Source organism: Lepidochelys kempii, chromosome 9, assembly GCF_965140265.1.
Source record: "Lepidochelys kempii isolate rLepKem1 chromosome 9, rLepKem1.hap2, whole genome shotgun sequence".
Classification (NCBI taxonomy): Eukaryota; Metazoa; Chordata; order Testudines; family Cheloniidae; genus Lepidochelys; species Lepidochelys kempii.
In genome coordinates this window covers 91693582-91711573 of record NC_133264.1, presented here as the reverse complement: position 1 = coordinate 91711573, position 17992 = coordinate 91693582, and the positions used below count along the sequence as shown (strand labels likewise).

The 17992-nt window shown below is 45.4% G+C and overlaps 1 protein-coding gene across 5 annotated transcripts in view; it reads right to left on the bottom strand.

Moving 5' to 3' along the window:
• Positions 1–17992, bottom strand: part of CD99L2 (CD99 molecule like 2) — an 85914-nt gene that overhangs the window by 17953 nt on the left and 49969 nt on the right. For 2 of the 5 annotated variants that reach the window (XR_012160616.1, XM_073358346.1), the window contains exons 3-9: positions 16154–16192; positions 12364–12429; positions 11341–11379; positions 6919–7011; positions 4842–4925; positions 3376–3468; positions 2069–2110 (exon numbers count right to left, since the gene is read on the bottom strand). Coding sequence is in view for 3 of the 5 variants with exons in the window: in XM_073358346.1 (XP_073214447.1) it covers positions 2069–2110; positions 3376–3468; positions 4842–4925; positions 6919–7011; positions 11341–11379; positions 12364–12429; positions 16154–16192 (456 nt within the window). In the remaining 2 variants the exon portion in view is untranslated. The remainder of the gene's footprint in view (positions 1–2068; positions 2111–3375; positions 3469–4841; positions 4926–6918; positions 7012–11340; positions 11380–12363; positions 12430–16153; positions 16193–17992) is intronic. The other 3 variants (XR_012160617.1, XM_073358347.1, XM_073358348.1) reach the window with 2 other exon arrangements.

The window sequence follows — 17992 nt, the reverse complement described above, 5'->3', positions numbered from 1 at the left end:
GAAAAAGTCAGGCCCGTAGCTCTTCCGAAAGGTTCTCATTGCACTCGTATCAGCTGGTACAAAATGGGCTCTGGACCAATTCTGGTTTGTGCAACCCCTGGCTGCCTATTGAAAAAGTCTCCTATGGAGCAATGAGGAACCCACTTTCAGGCATACCAGGTCTGCATAATTTATATAGGAGAGGTGCATAAAGTCTCTCAAAAATCAATTGTAAGTGAGCTGTCTCTGAAACAGCCTCCTCATCCAAAAGTCCAGAGGGGAGTGCCCAGACCACTAGGGTGGGGATGTCTCAATCCCTTTTGCTTGAAGTTCCACTCTGTATAATTAATTCAATATTCATTGGGACAGAGAAGGACAATGAATGATTCTATAACCCAGTGGTCAGGGTACTTCCGTGGGATAGGGGACACCTAGGTTCAAATCCCTGTTCCAAACCAGACAGAATAGGGACGTGAACCCAGATCTCTTGCACTCAAGAGAAGTGCTCTAACCACTAGACTATGGAATAGAAGGGTAGCACCACCATTTTTTGTGAGCACAGACTGAATGACGGACACCGGACTCCGGGAGAGGGTTCATGGCAGTGAATCCAGTATTAGGCATTTAACTCTCTCTTGAAGGGTTGGGCTTAGGCCCCAATTCTCTCCTCCTCCTCATTTCCTATTGGCTACCTTAGGCAGCTCCCTGTTCAGTATGCTGGATTCTGTGAATTCTTTTGATAGGTGTCCAACTCTCCCTGTGCATTATTTGCGGAGTCTGAGCACTTAATTTGAGATTGTGAATCTGGGTTCCTAAGGCTTTGTCTACACTACAGGGAAATTTAATCTAAGCTACGCAATTTGAGTTACATGAATAGCGTAACTCAAATCGACGTAGCTCATATCTACTGACCATGGGATCCACGCTACTTCTCAATCCGGTGGCATACAGGAGTCGATGGGAGAGCGATCTACAGTCAATTTAGCAGGTCTTCACTAGACATGATAAATCGACCGCTGATGCATCAATCGCCACACGTAGAAGTGGTAGACAAGCTCTAAGTTAGGCGCTGCACTGTTCAGTATTACAACACCTAAATCCCCCTTGTGAATCTAGTCCTGATGGCTCCTGAAAAGTACAACATGGGAACTGGAAAACAGATGGTTTCCTCGAAGAGTTAAGAATATTACATGTAAGCTACAAGCACATACTGAGCATCCAAATTGCATCCCACAGGCTTGGCAATATTTAAGGAATATTTTCTCCCTCAAACAGGACTTAACTTCCTTGCTTGTTTCAGTTGATGATCTTTATTAAACCTCTCTTGCTTAAAAGTACCTCAACAGACCGTGTTTAATGAAAATAAATATGGAGCCAATTTTAAGGGTCACGAGGTCTGTATTTCACAACATATAGTCAGCAGACTTCATGTACAAGGGCAGCATAAAAAGACCTTCAACCAGACTCCAGGCATTTTATTTAAGGAATAAGAGCTGGAGGCAAGAGGGAGCTTTCAGCAGGTTGTTACACTATCCCCATTCCAGCCCTGGTGGAATGCTGCTGTGTTCCTCTAGTTCTCAGCTGGTGTACAGTCCCTTAGGAACTATTGTCAACTGACATAGATTAGAACAACCCCTAGGCTGCTCTAACCAATGTGGCTGTGAAGGGCAGAGCATAACGACTCCCTGAGAGCCCCACCTCTCTCTTGTACTGAGCAGATCTTGACAGAAAAGGGTATCTGGCCTCTCATCATGGGATGTTACTACATTTGGCTTTTTTTTTTTTTTAAGTGTTACTGTAGTATCTCCAGCAGAAGGACTGTGCATGAACACATTTCTAACACAAGTAGGTGAGATAAAATCACTGAGAAAATAAGTTTAATACATGCAAAATTGAAATGGAGAACTACAAGACAGTCCTGAATTAATAGGAAAAATAGTGTAGATATTCAAACCATTAAATTCCCAATTTATTTTGCAGATAGAAGAGGAGTAACAGAAGTTTTCAGTGCTTAGTAAAGCGCGTGGCAGAAAGCTGAGATTCATAAAAGGAAAGAGGTACGGCTGGGAGCCAGTACAAGACTCCTTACCCTGTTTTCCACCTCTTGAAGGGCTACCTTTACCTTTCGAGCCTGGAACAGGATTCTCTATTCATTAACTGATCACAGAAAACAGCATTTATGGATTTAGGATTTGCAATAAGATTAAAAACAAAACTAACAAATTGAATGGAGGCCAAAATGTAAGTTGTACCAATGCTGATTAAGACTGGGTATACATTACCATGAGAGCGTCTAGCTTTTGATACTTGGTACTGACACACTGACTCTTTAAATTTTCCTGAACAAGTCTAATATATTTAAACAAACCTTGAAATCTAAGTACTTGCAAGACACCTAGCTAATAAAATCTAATTAATTACACAAGCTGTACAGTAGTATTCTATGCAAAGGCTGTGCAAGTCTTTTCTAGATTGGTGCTCAAGGAACAATAACTGCAGACAAATGAGTCTCCACCTGTAATATTTTGGGAATGGAAAGAGGCCTCCCATCCCAGTTAAGTCCAGCCCATATTCTACATTGGGCTGGGAATTAAGACTGCTCTGGATTTCTGTGTCTTGGTAATGACGAAGAGTCACAAGAGCATGTACCATTCAGCCAATAAACTATCAGGTAGAGACAACATAGCAGACCTGCCAGGAGCTCATGAGTCAGAGGGAAAATAAGAAATAAAACAAGGGGACAAATACGTAAATGTGTAAATAGCCAATGAAAAACTAGGCAAGTCCTTTAATACAAAATATATTATCTCCCTTTAATTAACTCTGCAATAACAGATGTTTCCTCTGTTATGGGCTTGATCCTTTGTTATGGACTTGATCCATTGACTTCAGTGGAGAAAGACCTGAATTTGCAGAGCCCTATTTGGTCTTCAGGTATGTGTGTGCCATTCTAAAGAGGGGGAGGGCGAGTTTGTATACTCTATCCAAGGGAATAACTTGGCCTGTCATGTTTAAGGGAATGTCAGGGAAATGCCATAAATTTACATGAGGCTAGAGGAAAAACTACTGCTTTGAAAAAGTCAATCTCCAGCTCTTGCAGCTTTAAATCTCTCCACTTCCTCCGCCTTTGTCATTTGCAGCAATTCATTGCTTAAATGAAAGGATGCACTAAACAATGAAAACTACATAGTGACTTGATGGAGGGATGGGAAGGGTTCTTCATCTAATGTAAATCAGCACAGGCTCCACCGTAATCATCTGAAAGGGAGGTGCCATCCCAGGGGGTCTATTCTGTTCTTCCCCACTGTGTTTTGCATTCCCCCGAGTCATAAGAAAAAGGATAAACAGCTTTACGCTGCAGGATCTAGAGCAGAGTAAGAAAGTTAATCTACATACCTTCACCAGGTTTTACATTTGGTTTCCCACCGCCTTTCCCATCATTCTGATCATCTAGTGCATCGGATAAGTCAAAGTCCGCAGGATCCTTTGCTATAAAATACCATAGTGGTTACTATCTTGGACCAAGCGTTCCAAGGTACTTAATTCAACACTCCTTGATCTAATCCCTTAGTTCTGACAAAGGTTCTTAAGAAAGAAAATCCTCAACCCTGTCAGACAGTGTCAACGGGAAAGATGAAGTAACTGACTTTTTTTTTTTTTTTTTCAGTTTAATCATATAATATCATGGGATAGGGTGACCAGATGTCCCGATTTTATAGGGACAGTTCCGATATTTGGGACTGTATCTTATATAGGCTCCTGTTACTCCCTACCCCCTGTCCCGATTTTTCACACTTGCTGTCTGGTCACTCTATCATGGGAGATATTTGCAATTCATTTGGTTTTGTGCTCTCATGCTGGTGTTGTGATAAATGTCATGTTCTTCTTGCAGAAATTGTCTTGCATAGTGGATCAAATGCCAGGAAATCATATAAATCAAGCAGGAGAGAAAAGGGCAGAACGAAATAGACAATTCTATGTGTTCAGAGTGTGGAAATAAGGTGGAGGGGGGAATCTTAAAGGGAAAGGAAGTATTTTCTGAGATGCACCTTTTCTGACTGAAATAGTCAGTAATGGGGGAAAACACACTGCTGTATATCCTGAGAATTTAAGTTTAAACAGAGAACAGCCTCTTACTGTGTTTATTAAATGACTACTGCACAAATGTAACTGAGCTAATTGAATTTCTTGACTCTTTCACTGGCGGGAAAGTAAGATTGTTCTCTCAAAGCAGAGCAAGATTTAAAATCACCAAAACTCTGCCCACATCGCCTGGCAAAATGATTAGCTAAGAAATAGTGCTTGGTGTCCATTAGGTTCCAGAGTCAACACCTCATTGAAACGCATGGGAGAAAGTCTCAGCGACAATAATGTTTCAGATTATCTGTCTAGAATCTTGAAACTAAATTCACTGCTGGAGTAACCAGGTACAACTCCACTGACGTCTCCACTGACTTCAGTGGGGCACCTGAAACAGCACTTCATTGCTTTACGGCTGGAATGTTTTCTTCACAGCAGTCAGGGCTATATACAATTTGTTAGTTTTGTTTTAAAACGCAAAGTAACTCTTCCAAAGTAGCTGGTGCTACCAGAGAAGTGCTGCTTGAGCTACCCAGCCAGGACCAGCTCAGAGTGTCCATGGGGTAAAGGTGGATACACCAGACCCCCTACTTTCCAGGACTATTGAATGAACAAAATAAAAATAGGATGAAAATAAAAGGGGCTGGGTATAAGTGAGGCGGAAGGTGATTGCTGGGAGAGGTTGTGGCTTCCACCATTTCTCCAGTTTGTGCACTGCTAGCTTCTCCTCCTTTGGAGCTAGCTCTTGATGCCCCATGTACCACTCAAGAACTAGCACTTACCTGGATTCTTTTTGGGTGGGGCCTTGGTGGTTTTTGGCTTCTTGGTTGTGGTGGTGTGGATCACATCCCATAAACTAATATCATCTGAAGGAACAAGACCACAACAAAGTTACATTACAAAAGCCCACCACCTAGCAGGCCTTTGTAGCTCCAGCACATCAGACTGGGGGAGAGGGGTGCTAGTACAAACCATGGGCCTGTGCTACAAAGTTAGGACCCTCCCATAGCTCCAGTGCTCTGGGGTTTGCTCACTTGAGATTAGCAGACACTCCTCCCTGCAATCCGTTCTGCGGAGCTACCTTCAAGTACCCATGTGCACAGAACACACTGGTACGTATGTCTATTAGAACACATGCCATGATGGCTGTAATTGCTAAGGTCTGAGGACACTGCTGAGTATCACAGGACTGTTGTTGTTGCATACATCACTCCTTCTATGAATTCTGGGAATGGGTAAGGGAGGCTCATTTTAAACTCCAGAGGAGTTTGGCTAGTTCTAGTTTGGCTCATTAGCAATTCAGTAACTCCTCACTTAACGTTGTAGTTATGTTCCGGAAAAATGCTACTTTAAGCAAAACAATGTTAAGAGAATCCCATTTCCCCATAAGAATTAATGTAAATAGGGGAGGGTTAGGTTCCAGGGAAAAATTTTTTGCCAGACAAAAGACTATATTTTATTTATTTAAAACTTATACTCTGTGTGTGTGTGTGTGTGTGTGTGTGTGTGTGTGTGTATATATATATATAATTAACAATTTAATACTGTACACAGCAATGATGATTGTGAAGCTTGGTTGAGGTGGCAGAGTCAGAAGGTGGGATATTTCCCAGGGAATGCCTTTCTGCTAAATGATGAACTCAGCTGAGCCCTCAAGGGTTAACACATTGTTAATATAGCCTCACACTCTACAAGGCAGCAAGAATGGAGGGAGGGGAGACAGCATGGCAGAGAGAGACAGAGACATACACCGTGTGTGTGTGTGAGAGAGACATGCGCATTGCCCCTTTAAGTATGCTCATGCCACTCTAAGTACACTGCCCTTTTAAGTAGATCAGCAAGTTGAGACAGCAACTGCTGCCAGCAAGCTCCCTCCGTCCTGAGCCCTGTCGTGTCCCTCCCACCCCGCTCTATGGAGATGGGATAAACGGGGGACAGGGGGGAGGGGAACATCCTGACATTAGCACCCTTCTTCTCCCCCCCCCACCACCACCCCAGCTGCACAACAAGCAGGAGGCTCGGGGAGCAGCTCCAAGGCAGAGGGCAGGAGCAGCACACGGCAGAGGGGAGAGGGACAGCTGAACTGCCCAGCAATTGATAGCCTGCTGGACGGCTGCCCCACAGGGAACTTAGGGGAGCAGGGAGCTGATAGGAGGGCTGCCGGTCCACCCTGGTTCCAAGCCCCCACCAGCTAGCTCCAACGGGCTGCTTTTTCTGCAAGCAGTGGACAAAGCAGGCGGCTGCCAAACAACGTTATAAGGGAGCATTGCACAACTTTAAATGAGTGTGTTCTCTAATTGATCAGCAACGTAACAATGTTAACCGGGACGACTTTAAGTGAGGAGTTACTGTACTGTGCACTTTTGTCACCCAGAGTATAATGATGATGATTATAGTATATGGGCACTCCATCAGTAGAGATTAGATTCCAATGTGAGTTGCATTCAGTGCTGGAATATCCATTATCTTCTGCCCAATGAGGAGGGACTACCACACTTAGTTAAAAAGATTATCCAATGGTTAATATTGTGCATTACTAAATCTCTCTTGTAAGGGTGTTTTAATAGCCAGAAAGGACTCAGTCATGGCCCCAAAGCACTGTACGGACACTAAAACTAAGTCTCCATCCCCCTTCTAGGTAGGACTCCAATGCCAGCATTTTACAGATTAAGTGATAACACAATAAGTGTTTGTGCGAGCCAGGTCTCCTTGCTCTGAGTCCTGTGCTCAAAACACTAGGCAATGCTTCTTATGGTTACACTGACAAGCAGTTTCCTTCATTCACACCCCAGAGAGGAATCTTGAGCAGTGGGATGGTCTGTATGCATTCCTACAGTGCCTCAGGGAATGCGGTATTACCTGGCTTCTTTGGATAGGGTTTAGTGGTTGCCTTTCCTGGTTTTGTTGTAGTCTCCAGTGGGGTGTCAAAGTAGTCAGATAAATCGAAGTCCCCTATTTTTAAAGGGAAAAAACAAATCTCACCATTGTGTAAACAGCATGATTCTGTCAGCATGTCTCTGCTGTTGAAAAGCTTTCTGTGACTGCACCATTCAACATCAACGTGAAGTGCCTACACTGTGCAGGTCTATTATCTGCAGAACCTTATCAATGGCCCTGAGCTCACATGTGGCCCACTCCTGTGGCCAACCTCCCAGGAGCTCTGCAGTCTTAATTCCCTTTCTTAAAGGCAGCATTAGCAGCATTAGAACAATTACCTGTAGTGCCTGCTGGGAAACATGGGCTCATGGCTGCCTTGTCATTTCTCACACAGAGAGATTGTACATAGAGATCAGTGTGTCTTAATCAGTAAGATACAAAGATTCACAATAGGTCAACTGAGAAAAGGTGTCTAGATACCCCAGAGCTCTGCTTGTTAGAATACAATCCCATTGCAAAACTTTCAGATTAAACTGACTACAACCTAATTTGCCACCTTATCTCCTAGATCTGGACCTTTTGTGCGTCCTGGACCCATTGTACTGCAATGGGGGGAGGGTTGTCCCCTTCCTCCCACCGATGGTCTCTTACAATGGACACACAATGCTGTGAGAAGTGTTAAGGAAAATGCTTGCAGTTGTCAAGGCAATACTGGAAATGCAATACAAGGAATAACTTAATTGCATGCTTTCCCAGAAAAGGGCTTTCTTTAGAACAGAGCCATCTTGCTCATTAGAGCCAGAAATGTGGTGTGTGTGTGTGTTGTCCCGTCCCCCGCCCCTTCTAGGGTTGAGCAAGTTACATGTTATCAAATTGGAGTGAGGACAGAAAGGGATTTCAGAATCTAATCCACTAGAGAAAGCTCAGAGCACAGGACAAGCCGGAGAATGGAAATGGCACTTTAAAGGGAGGGCTGCCCAAGAACATGAAGTGCCTTGGCACATCTGCCAGGCTGTGTTCTGAGGGAATCTCTGAAGGGCAGAGCTCACTAAAGGGAATTAGTTGTAAATGCCCATCTAGCTTCTGGAACAGTGCTAAGAACCTTGGCTGTGTGAGCGATTTCACAGCAGGAAAAGCATGCGGAAGCTAGACATGGAAACTGGAAAGACTCAGGTCAGAACAAGAAATGACACCAACTGAATAAGAATACTTTTTAAAAAATGTTCTGGGGCAAAGGAGACGAGTTCAAGTTCTCAGCAAGGCATCTTGAATTAGACTTCTCTCACCAGGGACTGAATCCAGAGCAAGCACCCCGTGTCCGCATGTTAAAGGCATGTTGAGATATACAGCTGGCTGAATCCCAGTGTTCATAGTTCTTATCTACAGTGCAATTGCTATTTACAGAAGTGCACTGTATGGGAAAGCCAGATGTGAACTGTCAGCTGAATGCTAGTCAGTCTGCTAAGCGCAAATCCTACCATGCAACTAGCAGTTCCCTGCCACATATGAAAATAAAGTTGGCAGACTGCTCCTTACTACCAACCCTGCACCTGCATCCACTGACCAAAAACACGCGGATTTATGGGGTCAAATCCTAGCCACATTAAAATTAATGGAACTTTTGCCATTTACTTCAATGGGGCCAGGATTTCATACCATGGTGTCTTTTTCTAATGTGGAAAACTTACTGACTTTGAAAAATGGAACATGGTGTGACATTTCTGGATCATGCATGGCGATTTATTATGCATGCCAGGACTGGTGCTGGATCATAGGCAGGGACCAGTGATAACTGTCTATCTAGGTTCTTGTAAGGTGCCTATCACTGTAGATCTGAGCTGGCTATTGTGAGCTTCTGAACCTTCTCCTCCCATTTCCCATTAATACACGCCTTGTGCATCCGATGAAGTGAGCTGTAGCTCACGAAAGCTTATGCTCAAATAATCTTGTTCTCCCTGTATATCTCTTTGTTCACGAACAGTTAAATGCAGCTGAATTGTTCCCCTCTACGCAGTGGTTGGCTTTTGTTGGGTACTAGCTTATGGTGTAGTTCTCTTCTGGCTTTTTGTTCCTCCTTTATTTTGAATAGAGGAGAATGAAACTGAGCAGGAGCAATGGCTTCTGGCTTCCTGATCCTCCACAGGTTCTGTGCTAGCCCTGACCCTGATATATCTTAGAGCAGTGTCAGGGGCTATGGCTGCCAGAAGTCTGTCTGGGCTTCCAAGGCTTGCCAGAGCTCAGACCACACCCCAAGATACCCGTTCCACAGGGGGACATAGGAGCCAGCTATGTTGCTTTCCTGCAATTCCCTCATCCTGGGGGAACCACTAGATGGCCAGTTACGCTAGCTTTCCCATTCCTTTGCACCACCAGAATGGAGGGAAGGATCTGGCTCACAATTTTTCATTCCGATAGTTTTGATGTCCCCCATCACAAAGTTTAATCTCTTTATTCTGCTGGAGTTGTTCTTGAAGCTCAGAAATATAGTTAACACTCAGCAGATGTTACATGACATTGTTTCCACCTGGGTCTTCCTGGCATTCCTAATGAAAGCCATATTGGCCAAAGGGTTAGGTTGGGTTTGCTTTGGCTAGTGAGTGTGTTCGTTTCTGGAGCTCTCTCGCTTGCTGCAGTTTATTTCAAGCTGACGGGCTGAGCTGTTACTCAACTGGCCTGTCTACATTTCAGCTGACATTTGGCTGGAATTGAGCTGGAGAAATTGCAGATGGTAAAACTTTCACTTCATTATGAAACCAAGCAAGTTCCCTCAAATGGGTCCTGAGCAGATGCTCAAAGGTGTCTGTATCTAATCAGCAAGGGCTTTTGAAAAGGCACAGAGTGGGGGAAGTGTCTCCTCACAGCTAGTTAGAACTACACTGTTTCAACAGAGATTTCCTGTGTCAGGGATAATCAGAAACACGTACAAGAAAAATGAAACTGAGAATAGTTTGTTGTGTTTACACACGGAAGGAAAGAAAGCGGCTGTCATTCTTCGAGCAGGGAACATATGAGGCAGTAGGGCATTATTACTGTGGAAACAAAGGCACAAAACAGTTGAGAGACTTGCCCAAGGTCACAAAGGAATCAGCAGAAGGGCTGGGAACTGAACCTAGATTTCCTGAGTCCCAACCCAGGGCCTTACCCACACGTCCATCCTGTGCTACAGAAGCAGATTTCAAAAAAGCTTAGAACAGTTTTGAAAAATGGCATCTATTGCACTGTACGTTACACAGTCCCTGCCCAAAGAGCTTGCATGTTCTGTGTTTGTGCAGCACCACACACTGTGGGGTCCTGGGCCAGGACTAGGGCTTGCAGGTGCTAAGAGAACACAAATAACATAATCGCGTCCTGCTAGCACAGCTCTTCTAAACCCTTGGTAATTGTAGTCTTGATGTGTTAATGTAACAAGTCACTGAAGCCTCTGAACATGGTAGTTCCTGTCATGTGCACAGGGCTTGGGGCACATCTCTTGCATGTGCACAGTTCCTGTGGTAACTGCAACTCTGACCCCCTTCCTGGCTTGCTTGAGGGGGACTCAGGTATCAGGCCTCCAGCCTGAGACAGGAACAGGTCTGTCTCTTTCCCTCCAGATTGAGGATTTCGGCTGCAATTTCCTCCTGCTGCTCCCTCTGATCATCTAAGGGCTTGTCTACACTTACCTTTTAGAGCGCTCTAACTTGCTGGCTCAGAGGTGTGAAAAATCACCCCCATGAGCGCAGCAAGTCTGAGCACTTTAAAGTGCTAGTGTAGACAGGCTCCGAGCACTGGGAGCCGTGCTGCCAGCGCTCTGAGCTAATCCCCTCGTAGAGGTGGATGACCAGGAGCGCTGGGAGGGCTCTCTCCCAGCGCTCATGCGCGACCACACTCACGCTTCAAAGCGCTGCCACGGGAGCGTTCCCGCGACAGCGCTTGGAAGTTTCCAGTGTAGCCATGCCCTTAGCAAGCCTGAACTTAGGGCAGCACCTACAGTCCTGTTCTCCTGCAGAGACTAGAAGCGGGTGCCCAGCAACCAGCCAGCCCTCATAAAGCAAAGGACTTATTCAGAACCAACAGCAATACAGAGAAAACATACCTTAAAAACAAACAGCTTATTCACATGGCTTACCAGATAACCTCCATCTTCCACCTGGAGCCCCTGTCAGTTCCTGGTTTGACCCTCCTCTATGTAAGACCAGCTACCTCCTACCACTCTCAGTTCTTTGCTTGCTAGGCCCCTTGAATCCACTTAAGTATATGCAATTTCACCCAGAGAGCGGTACAAGGTATGGGGAAACTGAGTCACGTATTCTTTCATAAAAAATAAATCTGAGGTTTCCTAGTTCTCCACAGCAGCGAATTAACCCATTGGTTAACATGAATGTATTCATTATTTTGTTTGAATGATAAATCAATAAGGATCCTCACCTGTTCTGCCCGATGGCTTTTTGGGCAACTTGGGAGGAGCTGTGATTTAAAAGAAAGAGGGGAAAAACTTAGTTACTAGGGTTACTTGGAAATTTGTCAACTATAACTTAGAAATAAACTACAAGAGCTTATTCATCACAGGATCCTTATGCCCCATGTGTGATGTGGAAGATTACAGGATGCTTAAACCACGTACTTTTCAACATTAATTAAATCATGGTATGAACTGAAAACCATTGTTTTAGCTCTCTTTTATACTTCATTTGCAGACCTCACTCAGGCTCTGATCCTGCAAAAATTCATGCAGGTGCTTAACTCTAAGCATGTGAGTAATCCCACTGAAATCAACTGGACTATGTACAGTTAAGCACCTGTACAAGATCGGGGCCCACGTGCTGTTCACACCAATGATAGCATTGCATGCACACAGTCAAATTCTGCCCTCAATTACCCTAATGCATGCTGCTGTCCACTGTAGCAGAGAGCGGAATTTGATCCCCTGTCAAACCATGTACTTCAAACAGAGACTAGGCAGATCAACTGCTAACAGTAAGCCCACCCCGTGCCATCCTGCAAAGCCGGCTCCTGTCCCACAGGGCTAAGCCTGGCTCTCCACTCCAGGAATCGTGAGGTCGTGGTGTCACTCAGGTTTGGCCTGGGCACCCCTCTGTCATGGCATGCAGGGAAGGGGAAGAGGGGAGCCAGCCGCCAGGCCATATCTGAGTGAGTGGTGGTGTGACCTGGTATATGGGCTCTCCGCAACACTCACTCAAATTTGGCCTGGCCACCCCTTCACCCTAATGACAGAAGAGCAGGTTGGCCAAACCTGAATGGTGCTGTGACCCCTGTGTGCCAGGTCACCATGCCCAGAGTGGGAAGCTGGCCCAGCCCTGTTGTGCAGGAGCTGCATCTGAGTTTATTAAATCATGGACACACCAGTCTTGGACAAAATGAAGAATCATAGTATCTGACATTTTGACCACCTCCCACTCATCGTGATTTTCCTGTCAAAACGTTACTTACGTCGCTTGGTGGGAAGGTCATCCAGTGCATCTGACAAACTGAAATCATCCAAACCATCCCCATATCCTACAGACAAAGAAGTGGTATTGGCTTTACTCGTTACGCCTGACGTACAGGCCATTAAGCAGTACAGAGCCATTTGACATCCAACCCATCTATTTTTCGCCTTCAGAATCTCCTAGGTGCATTTCTAGGGAGAGCTCTCATTTGCTCATGCTTACTCCTGTCATCCCAGAACTTCCACTCCCACCTCTCATCTGGCGTCTATGAACTGAGGATGGCAATCCTTTGTTCCTCAAGGGGTTGGCTGCCCTGGTGGTGCCTTGGAGGTTCCCCCACTGGGGAATTATAGGAAGTAACTCCCTGGTCAGATAGGCCTGGCTCCTCGCAAAGCTGCTTTTTAACCATGCAATGCTTTTAGCCACTGAGGGACCCCAAACTTTTCGCAAGCCAGAATCTTCAACCCTCCCCAGAGCCAAATTCCTTTCTATGCCCAACCTCCCTGTGGGACAGGGACTCCGGACCCCATGGCATCACCTCCAGCTCTCTGTGGGGGAGAAGGCAGAGCCTGACCCCATGCCCCACTAGGTTTGCCTTTAGTTTGCCAAATGCAGAGACTAGGTGGGTGGCGATTCCTCTCCCATCCTGTTCAGTCATTCACATTCTCACAGCCCATCAGGGGGTTACAGATGGGAGAGAATAACTTGCTTCCCCCCTTCCTGACTGTAGTCACCTCTGCAATCTCCCAAGCAGCTGTGGTGTGCTTTACTTGGGTGCTTCCCATCCTGGAGTTGGTATCATTGCTTTGGAGCTGCTCCTTAACTGCCTCAGTTTCCCTTCTTGCAGCTGGGGACTCAGTCACAACCATGCTCTGCGCTGCCTCAACTTCCTTGGTGTGGGCAGGCAAAGGGCTACCCTCCCTCCCTAGCCTGGGGGACAGGACTCAGGCACTCAGTAAGACTCGCCTCTTAGTGGGAGTGGGTGGTGGCCTCGTCTCCTCCAGGTATCTGTTTTCATACACTGGGAACCTGAGCTTAACCCTGCTTTCCCTTTGTTATAGGCAGGAGGAAGGTGACTAACCCCCACCACGCCCACCCTTCTCCCTGTCAGCTACTCTGTTTGCATTCTGGCTGATCATTTCATACACATTCTTATGTACATTCCTAGTGAATTGTACGGGTCGGATTCAGACACTCTACCATCCCAGGAGAAAGCTGGATGGGTTCTAACCAAGAAGTACGTCAAAAGGTGTTTCATTCAGGATCCCAACCAACAGCACTCCTGCCCCTTCCTGTGTCTGCACCGAAATCTGGGCTGCAGGCAGTGCAAAGGGCTTCACACCAGGAATGGTCACCCTTTCAGCCTGTGATGCGGTTTTGCTACACAGGGTTTAACCGCTATGCTCTCTGTTCCAGAATCTCTCCATCCCGTCAATGTCTCTCCATTAACTCCCACCAAGTTTCGCTCCCACTGGGAACCCAACGGATCTGCACCGAGGAGAATAGGACTCTGTGTGACTCCTTCCCTCAAGGGGCTTGTCTGAAACAGGACTATATTAACGTGAACTCGGTACCTTTAGTTCATGCTCGCAGGATCTGTGCAAGGCTTCAGTGCATTAGCAATTCACATCCCCGTAGGCTCACTGCAGGGCCATGTAGACAAGCCCTCAGCCACACAGTTATCTGCAAGGTTTAGCTACCAGTGGCTTTTCCAGGGCCTCACTGGGTGCATTGGGCAATCCTGGAGGAGGTGACTCAATGCTTTTCCCCACTCACCTTGGGGTCCTTCTGAGGTGGCCTTCCTCTCACTCGAGGAGGTCTCCCAGGTGGGGGTGGATTGCTGCTTGACCCTGACCCCTTTTCCCTGGTCCCATTCCCTCCCTGTTAGATTTTTTTTTTTTAATTAAACCCAAGCCATCTAGTCACATGATCAGCCAGTTTCTCACCTACACATACTTCCCTAGGATTTTTGTCTGTTAACCATGATTTCACATCCAGGGAGCAGAGTTTATAGAACTGTTCCAAACTCATTAACTCATAAGCTTCACTATCTGTGCTAATTCCCCCAACTAGCTCCCGTTTTCTTATATACATCCTAATTTGGGTTGCAATATCAGCACAGTTCATACCCTCTTTTTTTTTTTTTCTGAATTCCCAAAAACTTCCTTCGTCACCATGTTCAATTCACACCCAATTTCAAGAGCATTTAAAAATAAATTCATGTCAACTTCTTATCTAAAATAAGATAAGACGTTGGGGTACGTCTCTACTGCAATAAAAAAAAACAGGGGCATGGCTGCGGCTGGCCCAGCTCCGGTGCCTCTGGCTTCGACTGTGGAGATGAAAATTGCAGTACAGATGTTTGCGGTCAGGCTGCAGCCCCAGCTCTGGAACCACGCAAGTGGGGTGGGTCTCAAACTGAGGCTCTAGCCCTATCTTGAATGTGTATGCTGCGATTTTTCAGCCCGGCAGGCTGAGCCCCTTGTGCCTGAGTCATCTGACCTGGGTTCTGAGACTCTGTCTAAACTTTTGTCTTGCCTTATTCCAACTACAGTGGTGTCTCCACGACTTCCTGGGCCTGCTGGACTCTGTCAGTGATCTGGGTGTCCCTGATAGTCCTGGATCATAACTCCTTTTCTGGTCTTCTAAGGCACAGCTAGTTGACCTGCTCCTGAGAGTTTAGCTGTGTCCTTCTGCATGTCTCAACCAGCTGACCTTTCTTCAACTGTTCACACCTAACCTTTTCTATTTGTCTCTCCCTATTCCTATCCTAAATAGGCTATGGGACACTCTGTGCTTTTTTCTTCAACAGTACTTGCTGTCGGGGCTGTTGGCGCTTACTGGAAATTCACCACTGTCCTTGATCCCACTTCTACTACCATATATGTCACAGATCCCAAAGTAACTGTACTGCTGATCCCTTCATGGCCTCTTTGTGGATGCCCCATTCAGGTCTCAGGCCTTTAGCCATCACCTTTCTTTGGGTAGGAACAGGCATTCTTCTCTTTTCAGACACTGGATTTATGCTGCAATTTCCTCCTGAAGCTGTGTACACCTTAGCAAGTCCAAATTTAGCTCAGCACCTTCCGTTCCCAGAAGCTATGATACGGCTCACCAGTGACCAGCCAGCCTTCATAGGCAAAGGATTTAGTCAGAGCCAAAAGAATTATAGGTTTTCTCTATCTTGGAAACCATGAACAGCTTATGTGTGCCTGTCTTACCAGGTGTCCCCATCTTCTACATAGAGCTCCTGGTAGGTTTCAAAGTCCTTCAAACCCTTTCAGGAGCATCCGTCCCTCTTGGTTACTATGTCCTGTTGGTTCTTGCTTCAGATGAGTGACACTGCCCTATATCAGACAGACCACTTCATACCACTCTCAATTCTTGGTTTTCAGGGCTTCTTGATCCCAGGCAAAACCAGTATATGCAATTTCCCCCAGGGAGCAGTACTTCCGCACACCTATTTAACTGTCTACAGATTTGCATTAATTACTCCTATAGTAATTTTAGTTTTTGATAATTCATTCATGCTTTAGGTGACTTTCTCACCTTAACTCCACCGATTGTCTTGTTTCAAGAAAGAAATTAATGCCTTCATTCCCAGGATGGGTGGGTGGATGGATGTACATGTGCCAGTATGAGGTATGGGGAAACTGAGCCACGTTCTCTCTTAACAGTAAACCAGAAGTTTCCCAGTTCTTCACAGTAAGAGAATAACTCATTGCTCACCATAAATGTTTTCAAGAGAAACAACCCATTACTCTGAATGATAAATCAATAAGGATCCTCACCTGTTCTGCCTGATGGCTTTTTGGGCAATGTGGGAGGAGCTGTGATTTAAAAGAGAAAAAAACTCAGTTACTAGTGTCACCTGGAAATTTGTCAACTATGATTTAGAAATAAACCAGAAGGGCTTATTCATCACAGAATGCTTATACTCCATATGTGACGTGGAAGATTACAGGATGCTTAAACCACATGCTTTTCAACATCAATTAAATCATGGTATGAATTGAAAACCATTGTATTCACTCTTTTATACTTCATTTGCAGAACTCACAGGCCTGATCCTGCAAAACTTCATGCAGGTGCTTAACTCTAAGCATGTGAGTAATCCCATTGAAATCAACTGGACTATGTACAGTTAAGCACCTGTGCAAGATCGGGGCCCACGTGCTGCTCACACCAATGATGGCACTGCACACACAGTCAAATTCTGCCCTCAATTACCCTAATGCATGCGGCTGTCCAGTGTGACAGAGCAGAATTTGACTCCCCTCCCTGTCAAACTATGTACTTCAAACAGACTCAGCAAAACAACTGCTAACACAACAGGACTCATTCAGCACATAAAGCAAATAATCATCCTGAGAAGATGGAGGGGCCCTAAGTTTTATTCTCACCTGCTTGGGTCTCTCAAATCAATGACATTAGAAGATCTACAGTGCACCATACCACATCAAGTAACAGATGGTTATGTTTTAAGGAAAGAATTTATCTTTCATTGATTTCTGGTCAATGAAATATCTGGTCAATGAAAATATCACAACTCCTGATACTGTCAATATTGTGGCAAGATGCCAAAGTGTGTGTGTGTGTGGGTGGTGGTGGGGGGAGGTTAATACTGTAAGCCACTGATGATATCTGTTAGTAGTAATGGGCCATGTTACCTTGAGTATGAATAAAATATGAACAAAAGATGTGGTTACCCTGTTCCTATTAATTTCTGCCTCTGATCTGGCAATATTTCCAATGGTGTGTCATGATTTAAGTCAGCTAGCCGCTTTCAGGTGCTTGCTTTCTGCTGCTTGATCTGTTCAAATCCAAGGACACAGTTCAAGATATGTCTTGACTTAATAGCCCTGGGATTTTGGGAGGTTTGCTCCCTTCTACCAGAACCACAGCACTCCAGGTCTCAGCGTTTAGTCTGTAGGCTGGAGCAGTGTTCTCCTGCAGCAGGTGTTAAGGGGTCATTGTGTAGAGGTCTGCAGGGATAGAAAATCACACAGGGGAGAGGTCCAGGGCTTGCTACATTCAGTCCTCGATCAGTATGTGATAAGACTTTACAGTGATCACTGGTCTAATACCTCATTATCCGTCATCTTTCTAGTGGGATGAAGTATTCATTTCTAGCCCTGGCAGATTACAGGGTATCTGATCTGAAAATTGCCCCATTCAAATTATGTGCATTTTTTCTTCCCCATGTGAATTCCAGTACAAGAAAGCAGAAGCTAAAATAAGCCCTGCTAGAGCCTGAAATCTGTTTTATGCTGTAAAGCAAGGGATTTCAAATCTTTTCATAGCTTGGATCACATCTTTAATGGGGTGTCACCAGGGCACATCACATCCCATTCACAACCACATGGACCCACCTCCCTTTCAATTCTCAGGGTGTAACACCTGCCCTCCTCTTCTCAGAGCTTGTCTACACTTGAAACACTACAGTGGCACAGCTGTGCTGCTCGAGTGCTTCAGGGTAGACCCTACCTATGCCAATGGGATGGATTCTCTTGTTGGAGTAGGTAATCCACCTCCACAAAAGGCAGTAGCTAGGTCAATGGAAGAACTCTTCTGTTGATCTAGCGCTGTCTACACAGGGATTTATGTCATCTTACTGTGCTTCTCAGGGG